The sequence below is a fragment of the Mus caroli genome, chromosome 1 (genome assembly GCF_900094665.2).
Source record: "Mus caroli chromosome 1, CAROLI_EIJ_v1.1, whole genome shotgun sequence".
Lineage (NCBI taxonomy): Eukaryota > Metazoa > Chordata > Mammalia > Rodentia > Muridae > Mus > Mus caroli.
In genome coordinates this window covers 92,833,481-92,848,206 of record NC_034570.1, presented here as the reverse complement: position 1 = coordinate 92,848,206, position 14,726 = coordinate 92,833,481, and the positions used below count along the sequence as shown (strand labels likewise).

Sequence of the window (14,726 nt, the reverse complement as noted above, 5' to 3'; positions counted from 1 at the left end):
TCAAAGACCTTTAGGGTACCTGAACAGATGTCTCTTAAATAGTTGGCAAAGAATGTCCTGCAAATTGGCCCACTACATCTCTTTTCACACTTTATGGTGTGGTATATGCCCCCAGTGTTGCTCAAAGCATAGCCTTTTTGCATTGTGAGGAACAGATAAATAAAGGAGTCTTCCAGGTTTATGTGCTACCTTCCATACCCTTCAAATCATGAGGAAGAGATTTGCTCAGTCCAACCTGTGATTTCTGCTAACTTCTTCAGATCCTGTCCTGCTAAAGATGGGCTTTGATCCTCAGAGAGGTCTGGGCAAAAGACAACAGGGTATGCTTATGCCCATTAAGCCAAAACAAAGATAGGGACAGGACTAAGGCTCCACAGGGAGTCTGCCTTTTCTCTTCTAGTTTTATTTTCTAGGGTTTTCAGAGGGTATCATCTCTCCTACTGTCACCTGTCAAGTTGTGAAAACACTCAGCCAAGGGGACATATATACATGGAAATGGAAACTGCCAGTCACCTACATGCAAGTACCTGGAGGGGGCAGCAGGAAGTGTTGGAAGAGCCCTTCCTCCTCCTCTAGGTCATATACAGATGATAGCAGCAAGGATGGAATATTGGTGCTAATAGCTTGGAACAAGGCAGCTCATCCAAAACCTAATTTAATGCTTTCTTTACTAATTTTTTTTACAAAAATGCTTGTTCCCTTCTCATAACAAGAATACCCATATAATGCTTATGATTTTAAGTCCAGAATTGTTTAAATCATTTTCAAGTTTTTTAAATATTCTTTTGAGCTTCAAAGAGTCATATTGGTTCTACCTTCCACAGGTCAAACTGCCTATGTTAATAACCATTGTTTGATCCTTGATTGATAAAATAATGCTAATAATGTAAGTAAATTTCTTTTCCACCAATAAGTTGTTATTACCTATTCCAGATACATAATTATCATGGTATCAGCTACATAAAGTAGATGAGATAAATAATTTCAAGGAAAAAGAATCTGTCTCCTGGAAAGAACACACATTACCTAAGACCAAATGGTCAGTATTGAAAACATACACATGTTTAACATTATATAGACTGAGCAGGCTATATTTATACAACAAATCTAAAGGCATAGGGGCAGCTGCATTATGAGCCAATTTGTCAGAAAGATACAAATGCAGGCAGATCCCTGAGTCTAAGGTCAGTCTGGGACAGAGATAATTTAGGTATATGTGTGGTCAGAATGGTAATCTCAGGACAAGGTCCCACCCACCTAGCTAAGTTTACAAATGCAGACAGATCTCTGATTTCTTTTGCAATGTTAAATAAATTTTTTAAAAAAATGTGCTTGCTGTCTCTTAAAATTAAGAGGTCGGGGTCATAGGATACTGATTCATAGGATAATCAGAAGGGAACATGGAATAAATAATTGAATTGATTTGCAAATCAAAAACTGGGCTTTTAGTGTTCATGAGATGAGCTAGTAAAAAGTGATAGCAGTTCTTTTTTAGAATTTTCCTCTAGCAAGATCTGAGCTGTCTGAAGGTCTCAAGAACAAAACAACTCCTCAAGATTTTTTTTCTAATAGGATTTCTCATTTTAGTCAGAAAATCTATGGATACTAATCACAGCTCTTTTAGAGATTTTCATAGTTCTTTAAGAAATTTTTATAACAGGATTTGTGACAAAAGGTCAGAAATCCCAAGAATTACTTAGAGAGCTGACTCAGCTCTTTTTGAATATTTATTTGCAGTTATTCAGAGAGTAACTTAGGAGTAAATATAGCTCTTTTAGAATTTTATTTTTATTTTTATTTTTTATATATTTTTGGACTTTCTGATTTGGTTAGAAAACCCAAGAATTACTTTTAGAATTTTTCTAACAGGGTTTTGGCCTTGGCTGGAAGATCCAAGGAATTCTTTTTACAGCAGTTTTCCACTTTGGTTGGAAATCCAGATAGCATTCAGAATTTTTACTAGCAGGGAGCACTTTCTCTAGAAGAAAGCTAGCTGTCTCAACCAGAGAGTTTTTAGAATAGCAAGAAAAAGCTATCTATAGCAGAGCAGAAAACAGAGAGAGAACAATCTGGAAAGCCCTCTCAGTAGAATATAAGTCACCAGCTTGGACACACAATTTGACTTGGGTCATTTGTTTTTGCCACTCCCAGACACCATTTCCTCAGAACCCCTCTACAAGCTGAGGCTGGTATTTGGCAGTTATCTATTAGTTCCACAGGTATTGTGCTTTTTAGACATGCAACAGAGTTCTGAGTTTGATGCCTATCACCACAGAGAAATTAAACCAAGAATTGTGGAACACACCTGTACTCTCAGCACTTCAGAGGTAGAAACAAGATAATCAGATGTTTAAGGTCATTCTCAGCTACATAATAAGTTCAATCCAAATGTACACTACATAAGAACCTCCATCTTAATAAAAGATTAATTCATTAAAAATGGCAATTTATTTTTAGAGTCATATCGATTGAAGTTGCTCTACTTCCAGCAAAATAAATTTTGTAAATTCAGAGTACACTATGATTATTTTGTTTGGCTTCTTTCATGGTATTATCTCCTTAGATATCTTTGCTCTAGACATAACTCATCCCTCTTGTTTGTATGGATGTATTGGTATCCTTGATGCCATCTTTCTTCTCCCCCAGCTTTTAACTACCACACTTTACATATCTAGCTCAAATGTTCTATCTTCAAAGGCTATTTCTAATTTTTATTTTAAATTGTTGAGGATGAGTATTGTCATGGTGTCTTTCTGAAGAAATAGAGGCAAGCATAGACTCCGCAGATAGTGCCTGAATGTCAAACTCAAGATTCATGGCCTTCTTTGCGTCATATCTTTCTTCAAAGCAGAGTGAGAAAGAGCACTGTAACCCACTGCTTATTAAATACACCTTTCTTTTAATGACTTAGAGTTTCAATTGCTGTGATAAAACACCATTACTAAACAAAACTTGGGAAGGAAAGCTTATAATTCGCATAAACATGACCCTGGAAGCAGGAACTGAAGCAGAGGCCATGGAGGAACACTAATTATTGGCTTGCTCCTTGAGGATTTTCCAAGTTTATTTAAATTGATTTTTAAATTTATACATCAGGACTACCTACCCAGAGATAGTACCACATATAATTGTCTGAGCACTGCATATCAGTCTTAGAGAAAATTAATATTTGAAGACACCTTTTAAATTGAGGTTCCCACTTCTCCAATGACTCTAGCCTGTGACAGGAAAACCAGAGCAAATTATTGGCTTGTGGGTTTTGTGGTACCATAAAGAAGGGTAGGACCTTACCTGGTGTGTTAAGCAGGCGCGATCTCCTACAGTAGTATGTTACCTCCTGTTCACAGTGCTCTGAGCCATCAATCAGAGCCTCCAACTGCTCCATACTCCCACCATAATTTAAGTTCATGGCATAGGGTTTCTCAGTGTTGGAACTCTGTACCCAAGCCAACTCTGTGTTGTTGTGTTGAACTGTCATCCAGATCTTGTCCTCTGCACAAATAAAAATGCAAATCAGGAGAAGTTAGAAGTAAAGCTCAAGCAAGAGTACATAAACATGAGTCACTCAAAGGACAAAGTATTCTCCACCTGAATACTCTATACAGACAATGGTACAAACACATTCTAGTCCTTATAGAAGGAACACAGACTTTCTTTTCCTACAGGGTTCTACCTCAGGTTAACAAGAGGCAAATAGTCATAGCGTTAATGCTTATGAATCCTTATTCTACATGCTCTATACTGTGCATTAATGCCCATTAGCTTTAAAAATTGACAAATAGAGTCTTCTTCCTTATCCATAAGGAGGCTGAAAGAAGACTTTCTAAAGTATGTCAAAGTATACTGATACTCAACTTTCTCAAATAAAATGGCATTTTGATGTATTTTATACAGTCACTTTAAATTTAAACTATCCTAATACTATTTGATACATACTAAGAGATAAAATAATATATGTCAATAGTTGCCATACTATATTGCATAGGAAATTTTGACAAGGATAAGATACCTGTGAAAGTTCACTATAAACCTATAAGTTCACTATAAGTTCACTATTAGGAGTAATTTTTTAGAGAACCATTAAATATCAGGTTGAAAAGAATACCTACATAATAGATAATGATAACAAAATAAGCATCTGTAAATGAGCTCATTATTATCAAGGATGAAACTATACTATGTAAGCATACAATCTGAGTATTAAACCCTGGCCCGTCAACATAGCAGTTGTGGTGAGTTCCACGTTAATGTGTAACTTCAAAGAAAAAGAAAATAGAGGATGGAAGAATGACACCTAAATTTATCCTATAACTTCCACATGTGTGCACACAGATTGAACACATACATAAATACACACACACACACACACACACACACACAAACATGTCCTCGTACATAAAAGCAAAAATAAAACAACAAACATATAGTTAAAATCATTAAAATATTCATCTACATAAAATATAAAATACCATTCATTCTAACGACCTGGTATGAGAAAGGTTGTTTGTGTCTATATCTACACCAATGAGCCTACTATGTTTGATAAAGTTCCGAAGGATCATTCACAGATATTACCATATAATATTCAGTGAACCACAAGAACATTCAATTCCTTTCCAACAGGGCTGTAGGATTTCTAGGATCTGCAAAATATCATGCCTTGTATGCAAAAGTATGGTGAATTATTGCATGTCTAGGTACAAACACGTGATAAAATGAATTCTGCAACTTTTCTAAAAGCTTGACCACATTTGAAGAAAAGGTTGTTGTGGTAGTTTGGGCCCTTTAGTTGCATATATTTTGATACTTTTCTCAGTTGGCAAAATTCCTTGGGGTGGATTACAAAGTATGGCCTTATTGGATAAGATGAGTGATATGGGTGTGCTATGAAGCTTCCATAGATTTCCACCACTCTAAATGAGCTTCCCGATATCTACAGGCAGACATTTTGAGATAGGAAATCTTAGATGTCCCCATTGCAATGCCTTTGCTCTGATACCATGGACTCTAAACCTTAAAACTAAACCCAGTTAAATACTTTATTTTATAAGTTTCCTTGGTCATGGTCTTTTTAGAACAGCAACAGAAAAGTAACTGATAAGGAAAAAAGTAATGATTCAGATATGGGCTATTTCATTGACAGGCCTGCCTGTGATCTTTTTGGGAATAATTGAAAAGACTTTGGAACTTTGTACTAGAAAAATAATTGAATGTTCAATGGGATATATTAGTAGGAGTTTTGAAGACAATAGTGCTGAGAGCAATGAATACTATGAAGTCCCAGCTCAAGAAGCTTCAGAAGGGAAATCTTCTAGCGACTGGAATGGAGACCATTCTTGTGTTGTTTTGGCAAAGGATGGGCTGCTTTCTGAATTTGTCTTACAATTCTTCCTGTAGTTAAATTTAAAGTAATGAACTAATTTCAAGACCACCTATTGTTGGATCTGTTTTGTGGTTATAAGTAATGACTCTAATGCAGGTCTATAAGAAAAATGAACAAGCAGAGCCAAAAGAAGTAGAAAATTCACAGATTGAAATGAAAGAGGGCCCTAGGTAATATAATGCTGAAGCCAAGGCCTGAGCTAATAAAATAAAATAAAATAAGCTTAATAAATGACCAAATCTGCACTGGAATTAAGGAAGGATGCCCCAAGGGTAAGAACTCTATCAGACAAGCTTCCAACTTGGGGATAGAAAAGGCCTAGGGTAGTGGTTCACAACCTGTGAGTCCTGACTCCTTTGGAAGTCAAAGGACCATTTTAAAGCCATTATATATCAGATATCTTGCATATCATATACTTAGATTGCAGTTCAAGACAGTAGTAAAATTATAGTTATGAAGTAGCAATGAAAATAATTTTATGATTGGAGGTTACCACAACATGAGGAACTGTATTAATGACTCCCAACATTAGGAATAATGACCTAAATGGTTTTCTGCTCCTAAAAAGGAACAAGAAAAATATGTACTTCAAATGTTATTCAATGAGATCATACTTCAAACAAAGTGATAGCCAAACTTAGTACTATCATCTTAATATTTCTTGTTTTAATGTTAAGGATGCAGGAGCAAAGGTGTTGTGGATCCTTCCTTCTCTGTTGAAGAGTACTGCTGAGACCAAAATGTTACACAGAAAGCTGTGAATAAATTCTCTGAGAGGGCAAGAGGCCCTGAGTGGCCATTCTTGATTACTGTGGAGGTAAGCCCTAGTTTATGTTGACTATATCAAAAAGCTAGAGGTGGTAGAGCCCTGGGATATTTTCCCAAGAGAGTTGAGCATAGAATCTGATTGAAAGAGAGCTTTATTTTGCCACAACAAAACTGGAAATGTAGTCAAACATGAACTGTGGGATTTAAATTTGCCCTGCTGGCTTTATTTGCCGGTTTAGTCCAGTATTTCCCCATAATGTCCCCATCCCTCTCATTTGGAATGTTAATGTATACATGTATACATGTATACATGTATACAATCACACATGTATACATGTATACATGTGTGATTGTATGTTGCAAGTATGTGATTTTTGTTTTTGTTTTTTTGGTTTTTGTTTTTGTTTTTTACAGGAGGTGTGTGGGTCCATGTTCTGCCTTGCAGCTGGGGTTTGTGAATAGAGTTCACACAGAAGAAATGGCAAGGTGCTAGGCTATGTTCCATCCTTGCTGTCATGGGGTGCTGGGCTCATAGAATGTCCACACTTGCTCTGGGGGTAGCAGATCACAGCCTAAGCTGGTGACCCCAGCCTGGGTGAGAAATGGTGCATGGTGATGCAGAGGTTGTAATTTCCATGTTGTTAGGCACATAGACACAGTTGGGAACCTCAAGGAGTTAGGAATGGGTCTGTGCTGGATGAGCCCAGGGCAGGGGGAGGGGGTATCTGGCTTAGTTCAGGATGTGAGTATCCAGTGCAAAGATGGGCCTTCTGCAGGAGTCCTAAGTGGCTGCTTGATAATAAAGGCTCCCCCACAAGGCACGTTTTAATGAGAGATACAGTCCTTGCTTTTCCAAATTTTTAATTCATGATGAAAAATGGATGCATTGAACTTACTCATGGTAGAGCAAAGATGAAATATCTTTTGCAGGAACAAATGTCCTGGAAGGGAAGCTTAGTGGCTAAATTCTCCAGGTCAGCCCATCTAGCTATGTCATTAGCATGGAGAACTCTGGGCTCTATGCTGCCTGACTAAGTGTTATGGTGCTCATGTAGCATGTCCTGGTCACTTGCTCCAGGATAGGAACCCAATAGGGAACAAATTTGAACATCTACCATGCTCACTTATGAGAATTGCTGGGATTTCTTAATTGCACCACAGAGGTGGGTATTAAGAAATTGCTTTGACGCTCAAAGGAGACTTTGGAACTTAAAAGTATAAATTTTGAATAGCTTTCAGGATTTTAGAAGCTGGCATAAATGTGTTTTGCATTATGAGATATGTCACAAGCCTATGGGAGCCAGGAAAGAGAATGTGGTAGTTTAAATGATAATGATTTGTATAATTTCATTGTTTGAGTATTTGGTCTCCAGTTACTAGAACTGGCCCAGAAGACTTGTGAGTAGGGACCTTGATGGATGTGGTGTGCCAAATGAATGGGCATTAAGAAGTCAAAGTATCTCACCTTTGCTAGAGTTTTTATCCAATTCTTGCTTGTGGTTTTGAGATGTGAGATCTCAGATATTCTTGCTGCCAGATCTTTGTTGAATCCTCATGGAATCAAATCCTCTGAGGCCATATGCCCAATTAAATGCTTTCAGTTTTAAATTTCTTTGAGCTTAAGGCTTTATCATACCAATAGAAAAGCAATTAGTGCAAATGTATGAGAATGACAAATGTTTCAAGTTGTTATAAGTGTCCTGAATATTACAATTAAATGAGGAATTCCAAGCAATCTATGAGAGACAGAGTTGTTATCAGTGAAGTAGGTGAAATACCAGTGAAGCCTGATAAGTGGAGACAGACTCTTCTTTTCTACAAGGGCTGAGAAAGAGGGCTTCAAGAAAATATAAGAAACTGTTCTTGGGTTGAGACCCTTTGGAATAACCTTTGTACCATGAAGAGGTTGTTTATCATGGCTATTTGTGTTGGGTGGTTTCAAATCTATTCTTTTGTGTATGTGTTGTGTAATGGTCTCTATTGGAATCAGAAGTTTTAAGTTGAGGAGGTCAGAAAAGAATTATCCTTCAAACAAGAAGAAAATAAGGAAGCTACATATGAGACACTGGCTGGAATAAGGGCATTTTTTTCACCCTATGTTAAAATTTAAGAATATCAAAACAAAATTTGATAGCTGTCTCAAGCCTTACTATTACTGCCTGGAATAAGTTATCCTCCTATGAGTCAAAAACCTCGGCTTAGGCAGACATCCGACAGGGCAGAGAAGAACCTTACACTGACTTTGTGGCACATCTAATGGATGCAGTCACACACACACACACACACACACACACACACACACACACACACAATCCCTAAAAAAGAAATGGCAGGTATATTGTCGACACAATTAGCTTATGAAAATGCTAATAAAACCTGCAGAGACCTGTTTAGGCCTCCAAAGTATTCTGGAAATATTACAGATTTTTGTCTACCTCTGTGCTGACTTTACACCCTCAATGGCACAAAGGACAGTGGGGGCAGCTTTTCAGTGGCTTTCTCCATTTCAAAACGGGAGGTTAGAGAGATAGCTTAACAGTTAAGAGCTTCTCTTTTTCAGGGATCTTGAGTTCAATTCCCAGCAAACACAAGGTGGCTTACAATCATCTATAATGAGTTGTGATGCCATCTTCTGGCACACAGGTGTACATGCAGATAGAATACTCCATTTACTTAAAATACATAAATCTTTTAAAAGGGAGTTTTAAAAAAGCGTGGATACCTTTTCTCATATAATTATGGCTTGTGGATGGACAGGAGAAGCTGTTAGGGATGTGATATAACAGAGGTGATTGGTTAAGACTGGAATAAGTGCCCTGACTGTGGCTATTTCCATCCCATAATGTTTAACATTAAAACATTGTAACTTCTTACAGAAATGAAATCAAAAGAATTAAGTATAAGTTTTACTACTAAATATCAATCAAATAAAACTCATACATCAACATTAAGATGTTAAAAATAACCACAGAACTAATGAAAAATAATAAGTAATATTAAGTTAAGTAATTCCTGATGACCTTGTTTTGTCTGACTATGAACTCTTAGCAGATTACAATCTAAGGATGAAAGCTAAATGATGCTCAAGGAAGTCTTAAACTCTGACATTGGCTCTGTTACTATAGATGTGATTCTGAGCCTGTTTGTTGTGTGTGGAACAATGGAATAAATGAGAAAGTATTTTAATACCATGGAGCAAGTCTCACAGAAGAGAGACACAGAGGGTGAAACAAAAATCAGGAGGATTTTAATGGTTTGTGTTTTGCATTACAAGTTCAGTAAACTTGTAATGGCTAATATTTTCAGGATCTAGTAGACAAGACTCTGCGCATGTCAAAGAGGAGGTTTTGGGACTGTGTTAACTGACATAGAAAGATTTCAATGTGACTGGCCTATGTTATATACTCTTGTTTCAGACTTCATACAAAGACAAAAGGTCAACTACAAACTGGCTTTCATCTGTCTCTGTTTCTTGACTCCAGAGGCAGTGTGCATAACCATCTTATACTCCTGCTACGATGGATCCTCCAACTGTGAGCCCAAATCAACCCTTCCTTAACTGAGTTTTGTCAAGCATTTGTGACAGAACAACCTTTGATCAATTCATTGCTATAGAAATCAGCAAGATGCTCCAAGGGGCATGCACACTTAACACAGGAACCGAATGAAGGGATATTAGCAGCTGTACATAAATAACATTGAAACAAGTACTAGGGTCAGTGAGATGGGTTATCAGATAAAAGCACTTGTCATGATTTTTTGTTTGTTTGTTTATTTATCATAGACAGGGAAGAGGAGTAATAAAGAGACAGAGGAAGATATACAGATGTACAGAAAGAGAGAGAAATACATGAAAGAGAGAAAGACAGAGGGAAAGAGAGACAGAGGAGGGAGAAGTGTTTAGTAAATGTTATAACATTTACGTATATGGAAATAACTTCTGATATGTTTACAAAATTCAAGGACATGCTAGGGAACTGGCACTTTTGCCATGTCTCTGCAGGAAATACCTGAGGTATTTGAATCAGGATAAATCATTCTCACAGTTGAGATCTGGCACACTAACTCAGCCAAACAATAGAGCTGAGCATCCTCAGACTGATACAGTTTGACACCATGTTTCTGCTAAGAGGAAGTTTCAAGGTTAGACAGGAGGTTTACTTGCCAGTGTCCTAATAGTAAATAAAGAATCAAAACTACTGCATGGGAAATATTTATAATTATTAGATGCTCTTCTCAAAAGAATGTCATGGAAGCCAACTTTGGAGGTTAATTTTCATTTTAATCTTAATTGTTTGTGAAGACCCTAGATAATTAAGAAGGGGACACTGGCCTGGAATGCAGGGCCAAAGTCTCCCTGGTTGGGGTTTTAGATACGATGTAAGTGAAGGAGAAAATTAAATAGCTGTACATTCTTGAGTGTGACTACCAGGCTGCACTGCTACAAGCAGACTCACCACCATGCATGATTGACAGCTCTGGACCTGAGAGACAAAAATTAGTCTTTCTTGACGTTCATTTCCTCCCAAATTTGTGTTACAACTAAAGCCAATTGAGACAAAAGAAGAACAAACAAATAGGGTCTACAGAGATTGTTCTCTTAGTAAAATGCTTCTTTTATAAGTTAAAGGATCTGGGTTTGGCTCCTGAATCAATACTGAGAGGCAGTTACAGAACAACCTGGAGCTCAGTGGGCAACCAACTAAGGGGAAGTGATCAGCTTTGGATTCTCTTGGGCATCTATCTCATAAACTAAGGTGGGGTGATCCAGGAATGCTCTTAATATTGACTTTTAGATTACATGTGTTTATTCATACATATATGTTCACCTATATATGCTTGCACAGACACATGAACAATTGTTCATGAAATACACTTACATACTTACCTCTTAGCTACATATTATACATACTCATATCATACATATATATGATGTGTGGTATATATATCACATACCATACACACAGCAAGGGACATAGACAGAAAGAAAGAGACAAGTAAAACACACATACACATGGAGAGAGAGAGAGAGAGAGAGAGAGAGAGAGAGAGAGAGAGAGAGAGAGAGAGAGGGAGGAAGTTAGGAGGTGAGAAATTTAAAAATTAAATTTAAAACAGGAGTACTGCTTAAGTTTTGAACAAGAATATGAAAAAAACAGGGGCTGAATATTTGATGTATACTGCCGGTCATTTTCCTATGGTTTTCAGTGATTATACTATGTAATCTTCATATTAAAATTACAACAGGTATTATTCTTATTAACAGAGGAAAATATTGACAAAGAGGAAAATGAAATCATCTAATTCAAGCAACATGACAAAGCTAGAAAATGTCAGGTTAGATTTAAACCAACCCACAGTTGCTGGGGCCTAGCAAACACAGNAGTGGATGTTCACAGTCAGCTATTGGATGGATCACAGAGCCCCCAATGGAGAAGCTAGAGAAAGTACCCAAGGAGCTAAAGGGATCCACAACCCTATAAGTGGAACAACAATATGAACTAACCAGTACCCATGTCTCTAGCTGCACATATATCAGAAGTTGGCCTAGTTGGCCATCAGTGTAAAGAGAGGCCCATTGTTCATGCAAACTTTATATGCCTCAGTACAGGGGAACGCCAGGGTCAAGTAGTGGGAGTGGGAGGGTGGGGGAGTGGGTAGGGGAGTGTGTGTGGGACTTTTGGTATAGCATTGGAAATATAAATGAAATAAATACCTAATTAAATGAAATGAAAAAAAAAAACATTCACTTGGATTTAGGAGAAGTTTCTTAATTTCATGATGTGATCAAAGGATCATAAATATATTCCTGATTAAAGCACTTCATAAGAGCTAAAAAAAAATTGCTTAGGATAAAAGTGCAGCTGAGGGAAACTCTTTAGAGCAAAGGCATATACAACACAAGAAAGGCAAGTGTTACAGAGCTCTCACAGCTTGGAAATGCCTCAATTGTCTGTGTATTAATTCATTTTCTTGTGAGACAAAGGACATGAATGAAGCTGGATAAGGCAGAAGAAGCTTATGTGACTCATGATTTTGTTCTGCAATGGTAGAGAAGGCATGGCAGTGAAATCATCAGACTATATAACAACAGTAATCAAAAAGCAGAAATAAATGACTAGAAGAAGGCTGGACTACAACCTTTAAGACTTTCTCCCCAGTAACCACAAGAAACATTTTACTTTTTGAGGTTCCAGAGCTTCTCCAAACAGCAGTAAGTATTCAAATATATGAACATGTGCAGGACATTTAAAACTCTAATTATAGCAGAAATAGTCAACATCTATAGCCAGTTAGATAGACAGAGAGAGAAGCACTTGCATGCTAAGAATTCATGGTAGGCTGGGGCTTCTGTATCAAGGGGTCATGCTTGTCATTAGATATGATCTGACCCCCAAAGATTCATGTGCTGTAGACTTGTTTTCCTCCTGTGATATACCAAGAGTGAGATGATCTTTTAGAAGTTTGTGAACTTGAGAGATACAATTTGGTTTGAGGTAGACTAATTGTAATCTCCCGTAGGATCTTGCTCTCACAGGTATAAAATGACTACAGGAAGCTACAAAGGAAATTTTGCTTCATTGACAAATCTTGCTTTCTCTTTTGCACATTGTGTTCTATGTTCCACAGGCATCAATTCATTGACACCTATCACACTATGGAGAAACAAGAAAACAAAATTTCAACAACACAACCAGTGAGCTAAATAAACTTCTTCACTTTACAAGTATTTGAGCTCGGGTATTTTGTGGCAGTAACAAAACACAAAAATATTCCATAGAAGGAAAAACCAATGGAAGAAATATCCTCTGCTGAAGTGTTTCTCTGCTTTCCCTTTCACAGAAGAAGTCACAAGCTGCCAGTAAAATTGGGCTCTTTTCATTCCTTGAGATGGGTGAACTGACTTTGATTGCTCATGTCACCCTAGATTCTAAGGCTCAGAGCAAAACTGAGCAAGAATAAGCAAACATTCTAAGAGGTACTTTTGACCCTGGACGTGTTATTTTTCTCTTCTTAACAGGAAATATGTTCATAATCCCTGAGCAAACCAAGTATCCTCAGACAGGACATCATGACTCAACTCATCCCAATGTGGTATTTAATCTTTGTTTTTCTTTGTTTGCTCAGAGACACCAGTCTTCCAAATTTTTATTTTCAAAGAGGCTGCCTAGTAGGACTTGGCAATGAGCATAGTGCTGAGACTCCAACTGGATGTGTGTTCTTCTCCATCATCAAAGCCCTCGAAGGAATTGATATCTACTTCTATGTAATCCTTCTTCAGGTCAGCAATCTACCCCTGGGACCAGAGATATTACCTTATAATATGTGCCTAACACAAACCTGAGTACTGAAGAACTTGGTATATTTCAGGTCAAATTGTGGTCCATGTAGGCTATCAAAACTCTGGTTGTGTGGCTTGGCATCTACATGGCATAATGAACCTTATTCAACTGCCAGCCATCCTGTCAGAAAATTCATGAAGACAGGAGCTTGGGGCAGTTGGTCACACTCCATATACAATCAGAAAGCAGAAAAAGAGGCATGTTGCTCAATGCTATTGACTCTGTATTCAGTCCAAGTTCCCAGCTCAGGTAATGGTGTCACACATACTTAGGTTAGGTTTTCTCACATAATTCAATACAAGATGGAAACTTCTTCACAGAAATGACCAGAAAATTGTTCCCAAGATTCAAAGTTATGACATGATGATAATCAAATAGCTTTCATCATGTACTAAACATATTGATCTTGATCTTGATGGCAGCAATGATAGTAGTCACAAGTTGGGTACCATATTTACATGGTACATTAGGTAGAAAGCCATGAAGTTCCTGTGCTTGGGTTTATATTTCACTATTTAGCTGCATTTTAGAAGCAGGTATGGGTGATCCCAAGGAGGAAACCAGCCCATGGCTAGCCTTCTCTACAGAGATTACGGCACATTAGTAGTCATGGACAAGTGGGTAAGAATTGGAATCATGAAGCTTTTCTTAAACATTCCTACCTCTGCATTCATTTTGTACTTTGATGCTATTAGCCCTTTGACACTTTGGAGGAAGTTTTAGAGAACACCATATGGTAAACCTGGGGCATCCAATCCACCCCGTCATTTAGTTTTACTTAACTTGTGCATACATACATTGAAGTAAGATTACTCTTATACATACCCATGAGAAAGTTGAGTACACTGGCAGGATTCCATAGGCAGAAAACATCAATATATGTATATGAAGTAAATATAAGTGACTGAATAAAACTGCATTCATGACCAAATTACTTTAGTTTTGTGTTGCACATGGGTCTTTTGCATGAATGCAGCAATAAACAGGACACAAAGCAAAATGTTGATTGCTTTTTGTTGATTCTCCTGTTCCTAGATCCAGGGATACTCCATTTATCTGCACAGAAAACTTTATACAGTTCCAGAAAAGACAGTCTTGTGCTCATCTTAAGAAAGGTCTCCCTAGCTGTGGAAGGATGAATAAAGTTGGGACTTTAGTATTTGCTCAAGGACTTGGGAGATTGCTTCAAAGAAATATGTGTCAATGCCTATAATTATATGTACAAGTTATTC

General features: G+C 37.4%; 1 protein-coding gene across 3 annotated transcripts in view; it reads right to left on the bottom strand.

Annotated features, from left to right (window-relative positions):
* Positions 1–14,726, bottom strand: part of LOC110291812 (contactin-associated protein like 5-2) — a 684,470-nt gene that overhangs the window by 200,570 nt on the left and 469,174 nt on the right. For all 3 annotated transcript variants that reach the window (XM_029482787.1, XM_029482783.1, XM_029482788.1), the window contains exon 13: positions 3,292–3,492. In XM_029482787.1, the coding sequence (XP_029338647.1) occupies positions 3,292–3,492 (201 nt within the window). The remainder of the gene's footprint in view (positions 1–3,291; positions 3,493–14,726) is intronic.